The 22512-nt window shown below is 41.2% G+C and overlaps 1 protein-coding gene across 1 annotated transcript in view; it reads right to left on the reverse strand.

Annotated features, from left to right (window-relative positions):
• Positions 1-22512, reverse strand: part of CCDC25 (coiled-coil domain containing 25) — a 54037-nt gene that overhangs the window by 25358 nt on the left and 6167 nt on the right. The window contains exons 3-8 of the mRNA XM_069233713.1: positions 18138-18177; positions 16721-16772; positions 15381-15456; positions 10764-10867; positions 4275-4477; positions 676-721 (exon numbers count right to left, since the gene is read on the reverse strand). Of these exons, the coding sequence (XP_069089814.1) occupies positions 676-721; positions 4275-4477; positions 10764-10867; positions 15381-15456; positions 16721-16772; positions 18138-18177 (521 nt within the window). The remainder of the gene's footprint in view (positions 1-675; positions 722-4274; positions 4478-10763; positions 10868-15380; positions 15457-16720; positions 16773-18137; positions 18178-22512) is intronic.

Raw genomic sequence — 22512 nt, forward strand, 5'->3', positions numbered from 1 at the left:
ATGTTTGATAATTTTTCCGTGGCCCGCTTGTCACACAATGGGACAAGCGGGCCACGGAAAAATTATCAAACATTTACCGGTCCGCGGCGGTAAAAAGGTTGGACAACACTGCCTTAGGGGACATGAAAAACAGTAACGTTAGGAATGGCAGGAGCCAGGCTCAGCAGGAGCCTCTTCGGCCTTCGCCTGCAGTGCTTTTGGAAGCTGAGGAATGCATCTAACAGTGGACACAACACTGGCTTATGAGCGATCTTTAAAGGCAGCTCTTCTGTTACTGAGCCAAAAGAGGATGCTGTACGCTTTGCAGAAGGAGACTGTGCTACAGGTTGAACAAGTCAGTGATGTGGCTCTCACTGGTGCAACAGGTGCATGATGTCGTGGCCAGGGGTCTACTGCACTACAATCAGGAGTTATTTTCACTACACAACCGTGCCTCGTGTGGGGCCATTTTTCTTGTTTACATTATGGACCACTGCAGACTTGTTCCACCCACTGCAGAGAGCTCACTGTGAAGGGGAGCTGCCCTCCCGCCCTCGTGGTAAAACCTGTTCTCGTAATTCAAACTTACCAAATGAGCTCACTATAACTCGAGACTAAAAACGGATGCAATGAAAACCACCTTGCAGGACCCACAAAACATCACAATGGAACAATTCTGGATCTACTGACACCTACCTCATTGGAAGTCATGTTTTCTGATCTCATTAGTGTTGTGTAGTTCCTGAAAAAAGAATCAAGCTTTCAGGCACATTGTAGGGGCATCGAGATTCCACAAACAACAACAAATTATACGAAAACCAGCAGAAGGTATGATTTTTAAGTATGTAGTTTTCTGATTTATTGAGGCACCATTATTAATAACGAATTGAGTCAGCATCTGATCAATGTACAAAGACAATGGTTTAATGTAAAACGCCACAATTAGTAATCAAGCATACGTAATGGGAGCCAGGAGGCATCTAAAGGTAGATGGGAGCACACTTAAGCATTGAAATTGCATCTATACCTCCACTAGTGTTACACCAATGGTCTTAGCACAGTGTTGCATATTGGTATTAGCATATCGCTGTGTGTAACTGAGCAAATGTGAACATGTAACTCTCACTGAGTTCCATTAATACCACTGAAGGCCGAAAACGCCTATGCGTGGTCTTCACTCATCAATGTGTGTAAAAGCGCACAGATACAAGTCTAAAACCATCTTGGAATATTATGTAACAGTACAGTTGTGAGACTGTATTTGCTGACATGTAATCACATTTCCTAGCAAATTAGGGGGGATGAAGTAACAGACTTCGCATGCGTGGCCAAAATAAACCAGTAACAAAAGTTCACAGTGAGTAGGAGGGTATAAGAACTAAATTACAAGTACAAATAAAAAATAGTAATTAATTCTGGACCCATAACAAGGACACCAGAAAATAAGCTTATTGAAAGCTGTAGAACCAAGGTAAATGCTTTTGCAAAAACATGATAAAAAAAAAAAAAAAAAAAAAAAAAAAAAAGACAGTGGGATGGGGACAGTGGTGCAGAAGCCCCTAAAAGAGGTGAGACACTTATTTACACCTAAATGCCATTGCACATGGAAACTCGAGCAGGGGAAATCAGAAAAACATGCTAACACTAGCTCCGGCCTATCTCAAGCTGATGTGGCACTGGAGCTAATGTTAAACTAGTTGCAACAGTCAAACCGCTGTACTGAAATCCACATTTCAGCATTGCAAGGCTGGACAGCATAATGGGACAGTGGATCATAACAAGAAGTGAGTAACAGCTCTATCCACAAATCCCTACTTTGGAAGCAAGGAAGGAGCAATGGAGTGTGGGAGCTGAACACACCAATCATTTTCTAACTATGTGTGATGGCTTCCTTGATGCAGCTAGAGGCTAAGATGGAGTATTTTGAAGAACAAAGTTGAAAGCCCAATACCTAGGAGTCGTGAGCTCGCATCCAAATGTCAGGGAGATGGTCTTAAAGCTATATAGCTATATCTGGCTCAAACTGAAATAGTGAGTACTTAAGATCAACAGGGCCCACAGATTGCGTACAAGGATTGCGAGAAGAGATCAAGCAACTGGCATTGTACTGTTCGAGCAGACCGGTCAAACCCACCGAACCCCCCTTAAGAAGGGAGATGGCAAGAAAGTAAAACATGACAATACCCGGAGCAAAAGTGCATGTATTCCGTGATTTAGGGAGACAGGAAAAATAAGGACCTGATTGCGAAGGCGCTTGATGCTTCTTACTGGCTCCTTGTGAGCCAGAAGGTAAAGGAAGATGGGAAGATCTTCCACTTCATGGTGCAAGAATTCTTTAAGACTCTCACAGCTTGTTAATGAGCAAAACCAACTGTACAGACGCAGTACTCTTGGTTGTGGCTCTCCGCGTGTGGGAACCAATGTTTTACCTAATGTTTCTCTCCACCCCTTTTAAGAGAGGTGCTACCAAGCGCTACATGAAGCATGTGAGGCATTGGTTTCAGCCGCTGTCTGCTCTTCTCCTTAGCCCCTCTGACTGGGAGTTGTCTTGTGGTCTCAGAGCAGTCCATGCAAACCTTTACTACAGCGATGTTGCAAGCGATATCTTGAGATTTCGAAATAAAGGGTTATACCTTTTACGCAGTTGTTCTCTTATTCGCTTGTGTTTCTCTTAGATTAGAGCTTAAGCTATGTGTGTTGCACGTACAAGTCATGGTGACTTCCTAATAAAGTTGATGAAACCTAAAAAACACTCAAACAGAGCAAAACAGAAACAATGGATAGTAAAGTATGCAAACAATGACCAAAGTAGTCAGGGAAATATAGAAAAAGTGACGGAGTCATAATATCAAAAGTGTGAACAAATCGACCTATAAAAAAACTGCAGAAAAGAGCATCCCAAGAAAGGAAGGAGAACAGAAGGGCAGATTGCTGTCACTTGGCTAGTATTGGGAAACCAGGACTGTGGGGAAAAGAATGGAGTTGAGTATGGGTACACAACTGTGTCTACGAGTAGTTAGTTCACTATGTGTATATATATGTAATAACAAGAAGAAACATAACCTCACAAATCACCAATGCTTTGTCAGGGCAACTGAATACAATAAAAGTATACACAATTCCGTTGCAGAAGCACTCTGCCCTTGCCAAGGCTTCTCAAATCAGAGGTGATTTTTTTTTTCTTGGGCAACCCTCGCCCAAGGGACCAACTGGGAGGGTGGTGCCAGCTTTTCGGCAAGTTGAGGCATATGGGCAGACTGGTTGCACAAATTTAGCACAATTTTAGCCTTTCCTTGTACTGTCACAGGTGTAAACCATATCCTGAACATGAAATGCATTGATTGTTAGACTAGGCTTGTCACCTAGTGCTGGGAAGTACACAAAACAAGGAAATATATTTGCCTAGACCTTGCCAGCATCTCAGGAAAGCCCAAGCACACTTGAAATTTTCCTTAAGCGCGTGGGAACTGGCCAATCTCTGTCCGAGGGGCAGTTCTAGACTGTCAGGACAAACGATCAGGAACAGAGATATCAGGAGGTCGGGAGTGCGTGGAAGTACGACGACAGGTGACTATTAAAACAAAGGACCAGTCAAGTGTGTCAACGCGTGCATCTTTCAGGTCCTCGAAGCACAGTCCACCCTCTTCTTCCTCCTCCTCCCTCTGCTTCTTTGCCTCAATGATCTCATCTTTGAATCCTCAAAGAAAAGTCATGTATTTAGGCTTGAACTGGAAGTGCAGTGGATACCGTTTATCCATTGTGCTGGAGTTGCCAGAAAGCTATTCTTATTCTAGTGTGCCTGTAGTTTGTTGGAAGATTCTTGACTCTTCTTATATATTTTGGATTTCAAAAAGCGCCGCACGTTTCCTTATAGTTACTTCAGCGCAGTGTGTGTAAAACTTTGCATGGCTCATGTGAGATGTTGGAGGCTTACCATCAAGGGTCCATGAAGAGTGGCCAAACTGATGGAGAATATTCAGGTCTCATTTTTTTTATTGTTTTCTGCCACTCCATAAAGGTAAATGGGAATGGGGTATGAAATATGGCATATGCTTCATTTCTCTGGCCTATAGAACATTCCAAAACTGAGATAAGCTGGGAGGATGTTTGTGAAGATTCAGAGGATAGGAACTCCTTGTTTCTTTCTTAGGATACAGCTACAATACCATGGAGGCCTCCTCTACTTAACAATGTTCCCATACCTCCCCAAATACAAACTTCTAAATCTCTGTAGAATGTAAACAATGCTAAAGAATATCGAGAAGTGGTGAATGGTGTGTTTCACAGAGACAAACCTGAGCTCGTCCATCTCTTTTTTCTTCTTCATCTCCTCCTTTTCCTTCTTTTTTAAATCTTGAATCTGGGCTTTCTTCTCATTTCGCTCTTCTCGGTCTCTGGACTCCTTCTCTGCCGCAAGGTCAGGGTATCGTTCATCTTTTGTTTTTTCAAGTCGATTCACAATCTCATTCACCTTCTTCTCCACCATCACACTTTTAACCTATGGGACAGATAAAAGACTGCGCCTTACAAACAGACCAGCAACATAGTCTCGCCGGGTTAGGTCTGAACTAGGCTTATGTTTGACTCACGCTCTTGTCTGGAGAACATTTCCAATGGTGGTAGGGGGAGGGAGGAGGAGAGAAAGCGAGAGAGAGAGAGTGCGCACACACCCACTCACATGGCAGTCCACTACTGATTCCTGTCTGTTTTCAGACCCTTCATGTAGATTTGTAGAAAAGTGCAAAATCAGAGCCGTGCCACAAACCCTCATTTAATTTGACCCCTACCATTACCAGACTTCTGGTGAGAACGCTCCTGTAACATGTCACCTTACTGTATGGCACCAAAAGGGACAAGTGGAATTTTTACAGGATAACTAAAAGACTGTAGTGCCCCACCCCCTTGGACAAGTGGATATTTTATAAGCCACCACAAGTCATTCAAATATGTTTTCTAAAGGCAGAGTCCTACTCCCTAACACATAACAAGTAAGAATTTACAAAATCGCTCATAAGGGTCTGTCTAATGCTATCAGAACAAACTGAACCACACAGAGGCCCACATATAAAGAAGCACAAAAACTTTAACACTTATATTGGGCAACCTTCTAATCAAACTACACAAAGAATTCTGTGAGTAGCAGACAGACGCACCCTATACATCTGGTCAAGAAATGAGGATACACCAACTCACCTCCCCCTGTGCATCATTTCCACAAAGGTACTGCTGGACTAATAATTAGGAAATTGCCTTATACACCACATCCATACTGATGCAAATTGGAAACAAAATACTGCCACAAAAGCAGATGCAAACTGAAAAACTGCACTGAATTGAACAGATGTAAACACCAAAGCAGATGTGAAACCTGCCCATAAACAGGAGCATCCACTATGCCAATACTTCGAAGTTAATCATATCTAATCAGGGGCCATGGAATAGTAAAGCAGGGACCAAACAATGAAGGGGACAATCAGGAGGGTAACAAAGTGGAGACGCAAAATTCACTGCAAACCAGGATGAACCTATGCAGCCAGTATTTTGGATTCTGGCACAGTCACACTTCTAGGAGTACGTCTCTTGTAAGAGAGGCACAAAGCGCTCTTTGTTCTAGTACTGAATGACGTTACTAGGAAAAAAGTTTTAAATATTTAATCTGAACACTAAAATAGTCAAAATTCAAACTCTATTATTACAATTTAACATTTCTCCAAGTTGCACACAGCACCGGCTAGAACAGTACATGCGCTCCACTGCACTACTGTCAAGGCAGTTTACAAGGTCAAGGTTATGGCCAGATGAATTTTGTGGAAAAAAGGCTTTTAAATCTTTTTAAATGAAATACTTCCTGAAAGCATAATGTTAACAATTTCAAACTAACCATATTGCCTAAACAGTTAAAGATTAATATGCTACAACTTACAAGTCTTACAAATCACCTAGATTCCCAAACTTTATGCTTTGAGTTAATATATGGTTTGTCCTTAACACTTATAATGCAGCACAGGAAGTATGAGACACTAGTTGTAATTATATTTATATAGCGCTTACTACCTCTGACAAGGCATCAAAGGACTTTTTGTCAAGTAGCACGCTACTCCGGAACCCAAAAGGATTAGGGTGGATTAGCATAAGGAAATATGAGTATAGTATTAATATAGGGAAATATGAGTTCATTTGAGCGGTGGACATTTGCATCTGTTAGTTGGATAGAATAGAATGATGATGGTATAGAAGCGGGAAGAATCCAGAAAGTGTTAATTGGGAGATCATAGTAGTAAGATGAGGTTTGGGATGAGTAAAGGAAAGACGGAGGAGGGAAGAGTCTGTAGAAAGAGATTAGGGAGACCATAGTAGCAAAATGAGGTTTGGGATGAGTCGAAGGAGAGATACATGAGGGAAAATTTAGTAGGATTGTTTGGGAGATCACAGTAGTAATCTGAGGTTTGGGGTGAACTAGGAGGGAAGACTCTAGGAAGGGTTATTTTGGAGATCGTAGTAGAATGAGGTTTGGGATGCGTCAGAAGTTGGAGATAAAGGATAGGTTGATAGAGGTATAAGGTGAGACAGAGTAGTGTGTTGGAGGGAATGACTTTGTTTTACTTTTTTTTTTCTCTTGTACATCAGTACTAAAGTCATAAACATACAGATATATGATTACATAGAAAGGGAATGTGTGTATAAGAAAGATAATAAATTGAGATTTAAAGTTGTATCATACAAACAGACTAAAATGTTGCAGTGTTTGAAGTTAATACATTTGAATACTTTTTATAACATTATTTTTATCTTTTCCTCAATATTTCAATAGTGAAATGACTGCAGGTGAATAGTTAAGGTAATATCATAAACATCAAATCAAACAACTTATATAGAAACTATGCAATGACCTATAAACATATTAAGCGTAGAATAAGTTACATATATATTCTTGTCGGATTCCAATTGGAAGCCGACTTTTTTTTCTTTTGCTAAAATAAAGCATCAACTCAAGCTACATGAGAGTGCTTCTACAAATTTTTTCATCTTCTGAAAGGAGAGGGAAGCACGAGGATAAATGTCGGCATACCCTGCCGTGAGCAGATGCACCACCGTAAAGAGAGCGGAGAAGCATGCGATCACGCCATAAAACAGGGCTGTTTCGGATATATATTCACTGAATAAACCAAGGGTTACAGGAACGTTACAATTAGGTTCAGAATTTACTCCTACAAATTCAGCAGTTATAGTCATAGTTATTGCAAGTAACTATAACTCGCACCCTAAAGTATCTATAACTTGCGCTTCCGCCATGCACAGTTATCTGATCAATAATTTTACTGCATATCTTATAGTGACATTATCAATGATGTTATCAAAGATGTCATGAGTGCTGTAATTTGTGGGGTAATTAGCAGTGCATGGCAAGGGCACGAGTTATAGTTACCTTAGGGAGCAAGTTATAGTTACTTGAAATAACTAACTATAACTGCTGAATTTCTACGGTTTTGTACGACTAAATTCAGAACCTAACTCTAACATCCCTGTAACCTTTGTTTTTTCAGTGAATTTCTATATTTTTTTTAACAAAGTAATTTTAGTTACTATTCGTTAATCCAATCACCGCAGCGTACGGCCTGTGGCTGTACACAGTAGGGTTTTGGCCGCAGGGTCTGGCCTGTGGCCAGCCCCCGATAGCCACCCAACCCTGTGCAGCACACGGCCTTCACCCGTGCACGGCAGGGTTTGCTGCAGGGCCTGGCCAGCGGTTTGGGCTGTAGTAATGTCTTTTTCTCTGCCCCCGCTTGATGAATCACCCCAAAACTTCTCATTTGCAACAAGATTCATAAGAATACTTTTTGTTGGAAATTTCATTAAGATTCATCAAACGGCAGCAAAGATAGAGGCACATCAAAAAAGCTTTTTCAATGGAAACATGGTCCTAACTAGAACTACCAACAACCAGTAGGTATTTCATTATATATATATATATATATATATATATATATATATATATATATATATATATATATATATATATATATAATGTAGATAGTATATACATTTCTTAAGCAGGTCTAAACAGTATGTGTATACATTTTAAGAAAAAACAGTTATTATACATATTTTTACAAAGAAATAAACATACCTAGATATATACATATAATCGAATTATTAATGTTTACATAAACAGGGATATACAGCACACTGCTGTTTGAGTATGGTGGTTATGTAGAATTAGCCATCCCTTGAGTAGTCTTCTGAAGATTAGAGAGTTATACATGTATTTTATATTTGGAAGTAATGAATTTCATAGTTTGGCCGCTTGAACAGATAAAGATGTACCCCCTATTGTCTTTTCATTGTATGGTGAAGTTTTGAGGAGCGGTGCAAATCTTGAGCGGAGGTTCCTTTGTTGACTGTATTTGGTGATTATATTCCTGATGAAAATCGGTCCTGTTCCATGTATTGCTTTGTGGGTGATAGAAAGCAGCTCTAAGGTGGATCTTCCGGCAATCAGTAACCACTGTAGGGCCCTAAAGGCAAGGATGATGTGGGCTTGTGGCTTTACATTTAGGAGTTGTCTGGCAGCAGAGTTCTGAATCTGATGTAGTCTTTTTATAGTTGATTGAGATGATCCATGGTAAAGGCCATTGGCGTAATCCATCTTATACAGTACAAGAGAGATTGTAGCCTGTACCGTGTGGGGAAATCCCAGGTGGGGGAAGATGCGTCGCAGAGTTTTTATGGTGATGAAGCTTAAACTTGTTAATTTGTCCATTCGGGCATTCATTGTTAACTTGGAGTCCATGGTGATTCCAAGGTTTCTTACTTCCTTGAATATTTTAGGAGGTGTTCCCAGATTGTCAGGCCAGGTGCAGAGTGGGTCATAATTTTTCCAATCGGCACATGTGAGTATTTTTATTTTGGAAGCATTCCATTTGAGATGGCTCCATGTCATCCATTGATCAATGGCTTTAAGGCAGCTGAAGATTTGTGAGTTTCCAATGGCTTTGGGGCATTCCAGTTTAAGGAGTATTTGGGTATCATCTGCAAAGCTGTAGCATGCGAGTTGAAATTCATTGATCTTTGCCGGTAATGACATCATGCAGATGTTGAAAGCATGGGTGAGAAGACGGAGCCTTGAGGGACCCCAGGTTTTGTGAAGTACGGTGTGGATGAGAAAGGGAGCTATGGATGACATTTTTCTGTTTTGAAGGTAGAAGTGATCCAGTCGAGAGGAGTCCCCTCTATGCCGGCTTCGTAAAGTCTTTGTCATTGTCACCTGTGTCAAAGGCAGCTGAGAGGTCCAAGAGAAGTAGTGCAGCAACTCTATAGCGATCTTTGTTTTTAAGGTCAACTCAGATGTCGATGAGTGCAGATTCTGTGCCTCTTTCTGGGAGGAATCCAGTTTGGTAGCCTGTAAGTATGGAGTTGTTTTCCATGAATCATGACATCTGGGCAAATGTTGCTCTTTCTATAAATTGCCCAGAAAAGGTCCATTTGTATTTGGTCTGCAGTTGTTGGGGGTCATGCGGGTCCAGGTTTGTTTTCTTTAATAAGGGGCGTATGCATGCTTTTTTTTTTTTATTTTTTTTTTTTTAAGGTCTTCTGGAAAGATTCCAGCAATTAAAGAATTATTGATGATTCTTCTTACTGGTATGGCAGCAGAGGAAGATAAGAGAATGTTCTTGGAAATGTGTAGTGGACAGGGGTCAGAAGGGCAGCTGGAAGGCCTGCTTGCTTTGACTACAAACGTGTCTACAAACGTGTCTGGGAATGTTGCATTGCTAGGTGGTGGTCTGTAAAGGAGGAGGAAGTTACAGGAAGAAGTTGGTGTTGGGTTGCATCCAGCAATGAGGGCCTCACAACCTTGTATGGAAAGGTTGTCTGTTGTGCTGAGATTTATTGTTTGCTTGAATATAACAGCTAGTCCACCTCCTCTTTTGCCTACGCGGTTGCGTGTGATAGTCTAATCGCCTGGAGGAAGAGCCGCATGCAACACTGGAGCCATGTCATCTCCCAACCATGACTCAGTTATGAAGAGTAATTCAGTGAGTAGGTCATAGATGTTGTGCTTGTTTTTAGACAGTGATTAAGCATTTATTACTAGGCAGTTTAGAGATTGTGTTTTGATGGTGGTGTAAGTTTGGTTTTTTAGAAGAATAAGGAACTTAAGTTCTTTATAACCAGATCTAAACTGTCATTCTGCTAAATTAGCATAAAGACAAAAAAAATGTGATATAGTTAATTTATTCTGGGGATTTATTCTTATTTTTTTTTTTTTTTTTTAAACCAGCACTATGCCCAGGTTGATTGCAGTACTTGTTTTATTTTTTTTTGCTAAATGATTATATGGCACTCTTCCTTCCCTTGTGTCAGAAAGTTACTTCAATCCGTAATCTATAGGTTGCTTGCTATAAGACATACTTCCCTCTTCCTGACAATGCACATTCTTATGGCAGTGGTTTGTAACTGACGTGCCTAACAGCATATTTGATGCCGCTATACCAATAAATAATTTTAAAAAATCTGAACGATGCTGCAATAAGACTAATATCTTGTTCTTAATGTGGCTCCACAGTGGTGCCAGAACCAAACCTCGGATCTTGCATTTGAGAAGCCTGTGCTGCACAATTGTGGCCGCAATGGCTATAAAACATCAACCTGCGCTCTTCAAGTAACGCACAGTTCCAAACAAAGTCTCTTTCTGTCTATTCTCCACCACAGTGGCTTATGCGAAACCTTAAGCAATCCTAATTCTGAGCAATACCAATCGCATCTTCTCATTACCAGACACTCACATCTTTCTGCTTGTAAAAGCCAATCTGACCCACATCCATGTCCCCAGTTTTCTTCAAATTGGCCCACGGCGTGTATACGACGTTGATGTTGTTCATCTTTGATCCTGAAATGCAAATGGAAAATAGTCATTAACAGGGACGTTGTTCCACTTTGCTGCTAAAATCATTTCTAGAGTGTCAAACCTCAACATTGATGTATCCAAGAATAGGAGGCTTCAGTAAACAGGAAGAACCGCAGCTAATCTGACTGAGTGCAGAACATGCCCTTTCTCTCGGACTTTGAAAATGATGTTCTGTAAAAGAGCTCTGCTTTAGATCTGTGCTCTGAGCGTCGCCTGGCACCAGGGACAAAAGTGATGGAACTCACCAAAAATATCAACGCCCTTGAGAAGCAGCAGATGCATCACTCCCCAGTGAAACCACTGACGACCTTCAGCACCAGGAACAGGCCACTGGACATCACAGAGACCAATGTCCTGCAGCTCCTGGGACCGGGCGAGGGAAGCTGGTGGTGCCCAGCAGGACCAGGGATAAAAGCACTAGGCAACATGTCCCCAACTGATGCCGTTGGTTCCTATCAGTAACGTGCAGAGATATGGAGCAGACTGCACTGGGAGAACAAGAGTTGTGCTGGAAGAAGGGGGGCAGCAGCACCTCCATATGAACTGCAGAGAGCTTGGAAGGAGGACGAGCACCAAAGATGACATTCACGGTGTCTTTTGCTTGCAGCGTCCTGCGTACCTGCGAAGACTGGGGATTTAATTAAGCCAGGCAGGCGCTGTTTATAAGAAACCATCAATTCTACCGCCTTTCACATTTAAGCTTACTATAGTGCGTATTCAAGTTTCGTGCATTTTTTAATCTCAACAAGCATCCAATATGAAAAGGGTTCATCAAACTGAAAAAATAAAAATGTTGCGATCATATAATAGAATATGTGGTGATTTAAACTGACATTCATGTTGGAAGGCTGTGTCCCATAGACTATTAACCCTACAAAAAGGATACAAAAATGACAAGCTGCCTTCCCTGGCTTTTTAAGTACTTTTAAATATAATATCACGAACATGAATCTAAACGAGCCAGTGTCTCTCAATGCCGGAAGGTGCCACCTCCGCTGAACATTTGGTTGGCTAGATTGACCCAGCTTGTTTTTTTGTGAAATACTTGTTCAACGTTTCAGATTGGATAAGTCTTATTTTGCCATTTTTTCAGGATGTGATTGTTGTAGTGTCACCAGTCGTGTTTGTGGTGTATGAGAACCACACGTGGCGGATCTGCCTGCTTTTGTAACATTGGCAGGTCTTCTCACAGGAGTCTCTCGAGGTCAGCCGGGGGGCAGGCACGCAGATCTGCCCCATAATAAGAGAGGATTACAGAGATACAGGAGTAATATCCTGTGGGGAAGGACTGGGGGGGGGTGTCAGCGTCTACTTCAGTCACTTTACACATCAAAACCGGTATGCTTCAGTGCCTCGGCTGTCAGTCAACTGATTCCTCGCGTAATACCCGATTAACTAATGTCGGAAAAGCTGAATGCAAACAGCCTGACTTCTCTAACTGGCTGTAAGTCTTTAATTCAACAACTTTCACAACCTCCCCCCGCCGATCCATAACATTAGAGTTACTTGTATTCATCCTACCTTTGTTGTATTGGCCATAACTAAACAAAATGCTTCCCATCAAGCTAACAATTAATTTGAATAGGCTAAATGTAATATTTCAAACTGAACAGAATTACTCTTAATGACATACTTATGTGACTATTGCCCCAAAGATTTATCCAATCCTATATTAAAACACATTTCAAAATAAAATACTTCTCAAATAATGTATTTTTTAACCATACAACTGCACTGTATCTGCCTTAAACTACAACATGTGTAGTCAGGAGATGTGTGTCGATGCGTAGGGCAGGGGAGTGATTAAAAAAAAAAAAAAAACTGTCCATGAGAGTCTGTAATAGGGCAACACTGCCACCAACGGGCAGCTGCTTATACTACTGTTTGGAAGCGGCCTGAGCAATGCAGATCAGGGATGAAAAAGTGAAGAAGCATTTCTGTAGCCTTCAACGCTACAAGTTGAGCCACTCGTATCTTTGCTGAGGCGAGAGGGCTGACACTGGACTTGGTTACTCTGCATCTTCTTCGCGTGAAGACTCGGATTCTGTGTAGTGCAAACCATATCCAATCGGCCTGGATCTCTAGTACACAGCTGTAGTTACTTTAACATAGTTTCACTCTATTGCTTCATCACAAAACAAAGTGTAAACTCTCGTCTACTGTCTCAGGCTATTAGGCCTGGCTCAGGAATAATAGCCTGAAAGCCAATAGTGTTTGCTTACTTGTTATAGTATATTTTTTTGTGGGAAGTCAACATAGAACACAATTATACTTGAATATACCTGCAGAAGAGAATCTACAAACAACAGTTTCTGGAAAAGCTGCAATACAGCAAGAACTGATTATATATTTTTAAAAAAGGAAACTCATTTTTAAGAAACGGGTTGGTTACCAATAAATTCATTTTATATAAAACACACACACATTAATTTTTGAATTAATTCTTCTGCAAATCTGTCGTTGTGTGTTTTATCTTATTGTTCATGTATTAAAAAAATGCATAAGAAATATACCTCTGTGCAGAAAACTGCAACATATGAACACTGTATTAGAAAAACAACTTAAGAGAATTTTCAAAATAACACGCACCAAGACTAGGATATCAAAAGGGTTTTTTAACCTTTTCAGAAGATGAAGTCATTGAACACGCATTTCGTGTGCCTGTTGGCAGAGTTACTGACCTCACAAGCATCCCCAGAAAAAAACACGTAGTACATTTCTCAACAGCAACCTCCAATTGTAAAGGATCCTGCAATGAAATCTCCCCACACCACCTGCAACTTCTTGACCACCTTATTGGGAGGTTGTGAGAAGAACTGCTCTCTAGATGAGTTCAAGCTGCATCTGTGACAGGCACAGGGAGCTAGAGAGAAAAAGGCTTAACACTAGCGTCCTGGAGACCCATCTCCTGACCCGGATACCAGGCTAAGTGCAGGGTGGAGCCCTTCTCTCAGTGGGGCAAGCGCAGATCAATACAAGCACCTCGAGAAGGGGTTTCCACTTCTAACATGGGTAATACCAGAACACATAAAAAACTATACAAAAAAGAAGCGAGGAATTAGAGCTTGAACAGCACGCAAAGGTGATGGAAACTAGCTACACAAAACATGTTCATGTTCATAGATCGTTCTGGGTTAACCACAAACCCCTGAGGCCTAGGATAATACACCAAGGTTGCAACAAAAGAGTTAACATCTGCATCAAAAAATATTAGTTTACAAATGGGCATTTTTCAGCACCAGAAACACCTCCGTAGAGGTAATGAATTTTAAGAAATGGCAGAAATCCAAGCTGATCATCTGAAGATAACGATCTCTATAGGAACTGTACTGATCCGGTGTCCCTTATCTGATCTGAAATTAATAGCGAGACAGGTACGAGGGACACAGTCAAACACTTTAATCCCACTGTTCACATGTCTCACCTCGCTGCTAACAGGCACTTGGGTCAAAGGTATGAGATGCTCCTAAGAGACTGAACAACACAGATGCCAAATTTTCATACAGAATTGCTCAGTAGCTAAAATGTTATTTTTGCCTCAGAAACACCTACATCATTCTTTCTTACTGGGTGTCTGAGTTTTTCATTATTAAGTAGCATAACTAGTCCAAGCTACTCAGTAATGGAGGTGGAAATCAAAAATTTAATTAGAGAACAAGCAACACATCTAAAAGTAAAGTTTTCTGTTCAAAGGAATAATGTTTAATCGTGCTACCTTCCCCTTTCAAAGGGTTATGTTATTCGTGCACTGCTTATGACATTAGTAACCACATTCAAGAAACTCCAACCCCAAACTTTAGAAGAAATACAAATGTTATACAGCTCATTCACCTGAACATCTGTGTAACAGACTACACTGAGGAGCGTCAGCAGGCTTCGTGATAACAGAGTATGCATGTAAAGCAGAAGGTGCAGGGGGCGAATGCTGCAAGTATATAGTGCAGGCAGCGGATGAGCACGGTGCAGCGGTTCATCGCAGGCTGCTGCGCCTCTTCAGTGCAGAACGGGGGCCATTTACCAGGTGGGAGTTCGCAAATAATGCCCAGTCCATGGCAGGGCGGGAAATGTGACAGTGAGGCCCTACATCTATACATGCAACACGTCCTTTATAACCGGGGTGCTACGTGGGCCCAGAAAGGACAATGCCAGGTTTTAAGGATATCCTCAGAAATGAAATGTTCCTATAATGAATATTAATGTACTCACCTACGGAATGATTATCTCAAACATGTCTCTAGGCTAAAGCCCTCTTGTACTTACACTGGATACTCTCGCTTTAAAACTGGTGTCTTTCTTGAGTTTACGTCATGCTAATCAGGAAGTCACTCATCTCTGAAAGAACAGTAAGCTTCCTGTATGTAGACCATACAATTTAAATGTAAACACATTATGAAATATAGACCATCTCACATTTCGCATGTTTAAAAGAAGAAAGCACATCAAAACATTCCGTAATAGGTATTTTATTCAATACGGCGTAGACACCAAATATTACCTTGAATGCTGTTTGCTTTCACAAGCTGTGCGCAGTCTACAAGCACCTCCTTGGGGATGTCTTCTATCGTCTGACCCTAAAATGAATTCCAAGTGCAACGTTAGAGGCCAGCCTATACATTTAATGATGCCAGTGCGGACTGCTAGCAATGAGCAGTAACACTGCTTCAGTCTCAAGAATCCGTTCAGCAGGGGCAGGCAAAACGCTGCACAGAGGTAGGTGTATCTGATGACTCGCCAGTAATATTACAAATAATTAATTCAACGTTTTACTTCTTCCACTGGTTTATATGGCATTCCCTGGTATGCTAGTATGGCTACATAACAGTATATTGGCAAAGTTCAGTATATTGGCCGTGGACAGCCTGCAATATTTTTCTTTTGGAAAAATATGTATTAGATATTCAAAAAGCTGCAGTCTAAATATAGCATTACCTAAGTTTACAATAAATAGGCAATCACAAAATAAGTAAAAACTAAATAATATGAAATGAAAGCAGAGATTAGCCCAGCAGCCCTAGCATGGTCACTTTTTAGGCAGATGCTGACATGTGAAGAAGGAACATTCCAACACGCATAGCGAGCGGAGCCAATGCCCGAAGCAAGTAAACATAAGGCTGGCTTAACAGCTGAAGCTGTCTCCAGGCCAGCTCTACAAGTTTTAAAAAATCTGTCCCACTGTGACCCTCATTAGCATCCCTTTGAATGCTTAGAATCCAGGACTAAGGCACAACTACTAACAGCTTTTCACTGTTCTTCGTAGTGCTTCTATTCTACCGTCTCAGGCTGTTTTATGCCAACGTCTCCACGCCCCAAGCTCAAGAGGAGAGCATTTATTTCTCAAATGGAATAAGACTAAATTTACCTTCCCTTCAGAAACGCAGATTCTTTAGTCAAAGGGTAAAGGTCCTTGAAAACAGAAAACTCTAAGCAAATTCTTGCAGTAAGTGACAGTGAGAGGAGTATGGAAAGACATTGTGCTCTGTTTGTTGGAATCTGCATTGAAAGGAGCATGGAACCCCCCTGAAACTCGCAATCTACAAGTTGTGTGTCTACAGTTAGTTGCTTTGTGGGTTAAATTTGTATTGTTGTTTCTTCTCCACTCTACCACACTCCCTTGAGAACTTTCATCCATATACAACTGTTGTTTAATACACCTCACAGATGGTAAGATGCAGGTCTCTGAAGAACTAAGGAACACCACTTGTCCCAAAAATAAACGTGCTCATTAAATTAGGTGGTGGATTCAGTGTGGTAAACCATCTTCTTCACCGAAGTTCTCCAGTGAAAGGATCCTATAAAGAAAGTCACGGTGCAGTAAAGCGAGCAGGAGCCCCTCACCTTCTGGAGTCGGAGGTAGACGTGAGCCGATGAGAGCTTGTCCACATGGAACCTGGCGAAAACAAAAAGTTGAACATTACGGACATTCAAAATAATTTCCCTGCATTTAAAGGCAACTTCTGAACTTATAATGATTTTCCTCCAAGAACACAAAAGAAATCCAAATCATAACACCGCTGCAATGCACAGGGTTCTGCACTACATGACCTTGCCTAAGACATAACCAGTCGGACTGGGGTGGAAAAAGTGTTAACAGAATATCTATGCTGTAATAAGAAATGAAGGATAGGGCATCCCACTTCCGTACATGTAATGCATATTATGTGCTTCTATTAAGAAAGCGCAATTGGCAATCAATTGTGTGTGTCCCAATGTATTTTTTTCAGCAAGATTTTGAAATCAACTCTGCTATATTCTGGTTTGACAGGGTTGCTCTGTGCTTGCAGATCCTCTCCATAGTTGTGGATTCATTCAATTAATCTTCGGCTGGAGTAACAGACTCTGCTATGGCAGTCATTCAGTACCACTACGTGCACAACCATCAAAGAACAAACACAGGCCTATGTGACAAGTCTAGCATTGCATATCCCTGAGGACAATTCAGAATAAAACAACCATTGGCAAAGCCAATTAGCCTGATATCGGCTGACAGCCTTTGGGCTTTGCCAATGCTTGTTGTGTTTTCCTATGTGTACTGTAAAACCTTATTGCTGCGAGGTTAGCGCCTCCCTTCAACACAGACTAAAAATAAGAATGTGGTAAATGGTGGAATGTAACAAGATGAATGGCTGTTTTTAGACAGACCCTAACAGTAATCATGATTTCAAACGTGGCAGGCCACAAGAACCACCGAGCAGGATAAGAGAGTAGACGGTTTCCAAACTGGTTCAATAATTAATTTTAAAGTTTTCCTCAAAGAAGCACAAATACAATAAGCATTGGCAATGTCAATAGATCCGGGTTTAATGTGCCAATGCATGTGAAGACCAGCATGCTCATTTGTGCAACTGTGCCTGCTCATTAACAAGGCATCAACAGAGGCGAGGCGTGGAGATGGTTACTAGCCCCTCACTCATTGCAATGCGTGCACTCTGAAGAGGCCGAATAATACACTCGAAACGCTGAATAATGCTTCTCCGGGCCAAATCAAGATGTGAATGAGAAAGTCTCAAACCAAAGGCTGGTTAAAAAAGCACCAGCACTTGAAAGGTGTGAACCCAAAGTCCGCTGTGTGCATGTTGGAAGCAATGTATCTGTGTAGGCAGTTGAGCAGTCAAGCCCAGAAAAAGTAGTCCAAATCAGGCTTTCTTGTCACAACAAATCAATTAAATTATCAAGCACAAAAATGGTTTCAAACAGGTTCTAAAAAGAGTTTATCCTTACAATGCAGGATTTGCATCCTCGTTTCAATACCCACCATATATCTTCTGGCCAGCCATGCTTTATGAGATCTTCATCTGCAACAATAAAAAAAATCTAATTCATAAACTGATCCAAATATATCCTGTTAACCAACTAAACTGGTGCTGTTGCTGGAATCACCGAAACCACTTGATTGTAGGTACAATTACTACACCTAAACAACCAAAGATGATCAGCTGTTAGGAGCCGTTCGTTTAATGAAGTATGTATTTTGGGGATATCCCTTGTACCAGTGGTGCAGGCTGTTTGCAATTCCAATGCATTTACATTTTCTTTCTGGCATAAAATATAAACTTTATTATTGATCATTTACAGTGCCATTTTGACGTTTGTGTGCAATGGTAAATTTGTAGTAATTATGATAGTTGTTGAATGCAAGAGAATTAGGGCTACAATAAATGAACTACAATTTTGTCAAGTTGTGAGAAGGAATAACCCGTTTTGGGATACTCTGCGGCATTACACGCTGAACTTGATGGCAAGAGTCTATGGCAAAGATAAGACCTCATTGATTACACACACACAAAAATGTCCAGGCCTGGTCGGTTTAGAGTATTAATCTTATCAAATTAATTGAAAGAACTACTTAGTTATGGAACAGGGCTGTGCCTGTTGCAAGAAACATTGAGAGAAGGTCACGTCTTCAAGCTGTTGATTTTTATATGAACCCATTTGATCTGCTTTCTTATATTATTTAAATGTTACCAGTTTGAGGTTTAATAGAAGCGCTTGTATTTTTGCACCTTGCGTTGCTAAAGCAGCACTAGATTGTACTACATGTTAATGGACTGGAAAGGGGGTTATTATGGGTGCTTTGATGTAAGCAATGGTGTTTATGCACTAAGGAAATCATATACAAAGCTCCCTCCGCCTGACAAACTTTTACAAAATAGGTTTGCTGGAGACCCAAGAGAGCACCAAAGATATTTACGCAAAATACTGTTTGTCCTGTACAGCTGTGTTTGCCATTTCGATAAATAAGGTAAAAACAGAGATTTTCACCAGAGCTTTGCTTATTTTATGGAAACACTCTAATATGCATGTCTACAGCACTGTAAACCATCTTTGAAAAAAGGAAAATCAGTGAAGTAAATGGTTGTCCAGGACCTCTCTTGCAAGTCTTCAACTACAGCTGTGCGACCAAATATGTCGCGCACACACACACACACACACCTAACAACTTCCAAAAGGGACCCATTTGGATTATCAATTTTATAACTTAAACAAGCACTGGTAAAGCCAAAAGGTCTTGCCTTAGAGACCTACCTACTGGTGATGCCAATTTATTTTCTTCATGTTGTCCAGCATCAAAACAGCTGCTGTACAGCATGAAGGCATGATAAAAGAAACAATAATAAAACAATAAGCATAATGACGCAGCCACCAGATCGTGTTGGTGCATGCGTGCATTAAAAATGGTCTCAGATGTTAGTTTACTCACTGCACTGCTTTTAAAGATGCATCCTTACATGGGAGAAGTATTCACTGCACTGCTTTTAAAGATGCACCCTTACATGGGAGAAGTATTCACTGCACTGCTTTTAAAGATGCACCCTTACATGGGAGAAGTATTCACTGCACTGCTTTTAAAGATGCACCCTTACATGGGAGAAGTATTCACTGCACAGCTTTTAAAGATGCATCCTTACATGGGAGAAGTATTCACTGCACAGCTTTTAAAGACTTGTTTAGGGTGCATACTTTGAGAGGGGCTGACGTGGGAATGTATTAGATGCACTCTGGATTCTCAGTAGGTTAGTTGCTGGAGCCTGGTCTTGGAATAAATCTACTGACTGGCAAAACCAAACAAAAAAAAACTCAGCATGCACCCCACTTCAGCATACAAACACATTTACTCCAATCTCAAATATTGTTGATAAGGATTTTTTTCTTGTTGGGGTGGGGGGGAGAGGGACAGGAGGGAGACGGGGGAGGGTCTTCACGTGAAGATTACTTATGGTAGTGCCCTTAGGAGGACACATTTGAGGATTTAACAGGATTATCCTACTCTGTAATGACTGGGTCAGCTGCTACCTTTCTTAATTTACGGAGGGACAAAAACGCGGTTTCTGTCTTTAATACTCTGGTCCCCAGCGCGGCTATCAGATTCCGCATAATGTGCATGTTGTGGCCATTTGCAGCTCCAACCATCCAGTGTTCTTATATTGTGGTGTATTTTGCACAATGCTCTATGTGCTTCGTTGGTTAGCGGATAGGTCTGCGTAAAACTCCTCTGCAGCAGTGGAATAGCACTAATCTGATGTCAAAGGTTCAAATGTGTTAAATTACACTAAGTGATGTCATTTAATCTATTTTTCCATCCTGCAGCGTGCCCGTGAACAGAATATTAGTTTACACGGTTTACTAAATAACCGTTGATCGTTTATTTTTTTTAAATACCCATCAGAAACGCATAATTCCTAGTAAACGATTTGTAACATCTCCCAGAAAGTAGTCAGGCAGGAATGCTGACATGGGCAAAAAGCATAAAGACAATATGAACTTAATTTCAAACAGTCAGGAATGCTCCAACAAGAGCGCATCGATACACAGGCTCAGTGGGTTGAGCACCTGCTGCGCGGGTCAGTGTGCAATCATCAGAGCACAGGATCGAACCCCAGCAGGACTGGCTCCTCCAATAGTCCTAACAGATGAAGAATACCATAGCCAACTGACAATGCCCATAACTCAGGGCCATATGTACGAAAGCTTTTTCCCATAGACACCGAATGGGTAAAATCCTTTGGTACATCTGGCCCTTAGTGAGTTAGACCGTCATTGCTTCTAAAAATAAAACCTTTAAATTACATGGAAGTTCGGGTTTCAGTATTGAAATTATAAAAGAAAAAGCGGCTTTTCCACTGAAAACTCATTCCAGCCAGCTCAAAGCATTAATATCACCATATTTGTAGAAAATGAATAGCAAGGACGTTGTACATATTAAAAATAGCTGCATTTGTTATGCATATTTAAAAGGACAAAGTGCTTTCATCACCCCCAACCAAAAACTATCTAAACCCAGCAGCGTAAACACCACGCATGAGTAAAGCACCCAACAGGTTTCGATACAAGAGTGCTCAGGGTCAAATTTCTGTGACATGAAGCACTCTTCGCTGCTGTAGAACAAGCGTCGTCTGAAAAAATGTGTTAAGTACAAGTTTTATGAACATTTAATAGGTGGCAACATGCAAAAACCGGAGTTTGCCGTAGAAGCAACAAGAAAGAAAACTAGAAGAAAAAAAAGCATTGGCAAAGCCAATAGATCACACCCAGGCCCATTGCCGTTTGTTCATGCTGTACAGCATGAGCATTGCTGACTTTGGCAATGATTTGTGGCCATGCCATATAGCACCGTAGCTGCTGTGCAGCATTTATAAAAAGAATAGTAATAACAGACTATGATGCACCAAGCAATAATGCACATTTAAAAGACAAGGCGTCCTGGCTGCATCATAGCGCTCTTAATTAGTTTTAGCCACACCGCAAAGCATCCGTGCCACTGTACAGTATGGCTACAAATAATTGCCAAAGCCCATAGTTGTCGCATAGGTGAGACCTATTGATTTTGCCAGTGCTTGTAATATTTTTGTAACCCATCCATTTCTACCCTTTTTTATCCATCCAGCATGTCAGTTCAAAGTGTTGTTCTTTTAAGTGAATCAGAGAAACCGGAAGTAAGAGAACATGTTAAACTACCAGACAAAAAAAAGGCAGCAGTTCGAAAGGGGTAGAGGCTATGGATGGAAACTGAGAGTCGAAAGGGGAACACAATTTGTCAAAGCAAAAGGCAAAAGAAAGTGGGTGAAAAGGACAGGGGTGCGAAGAGAGGCTGCATGGAGGAAGTTAGGAAGAAGGGACAGAGAAAGAAGAAAGCTGAACTAGGACAGTTCAGGAAAACAGAGTGGAGGAGTGGCTAAAAAGGACGTGAGGCTGCAGGGTGGAAGGACAGGAGGGAGTCATGGTCAGAGAAGAGAGTTGGGAATTGGAAAAAAATGAACAGTAGGGTGGGAGAGAGAGCAGAGGGTTAAGAGCGCAGGAGGCGGAGACAGTTACCAAAAATGGCGTGTGTGCAATATGAGATGAGCGAACAGCGAGGAAGGGGTGGACGCTGCATAATTTGCTGACACTGAGCAACGCTGGTTTACATATGTGGGCAGTTTGTGTGAAACGTCTGTCCAAAGCACAGGGAAGAGATGAAACAATACCAAGAAACTCCAGGCTCTGCTCTCCATTCTGGTATACTTTTTCCTTTTGAGCCATCACCCGACATTGCCTGGAAGGAAAGGGCCAGGTGTCCCATAATGGGGTCTACAGTGGGGAACTATACTGCACACAGCTCTCACAGAAATGCATGGTTTACTCCAATGAAC

The sequence above is a fragment of the Pleurodeles waltl genome, chromosome 5 (genome assembly GCF_031143425.1).
Source record: "Pleurodeles waltl isolate 20211129_DDA chromosome 5, aPleWal1.hap1.20221129, whole genome shotgun sequence".
NCBI lineage: Eukaryota > Metazoa > Chordata > Amphibia > Caudata > Salamandridae > Pleurodeles > Pleurodeles waltl.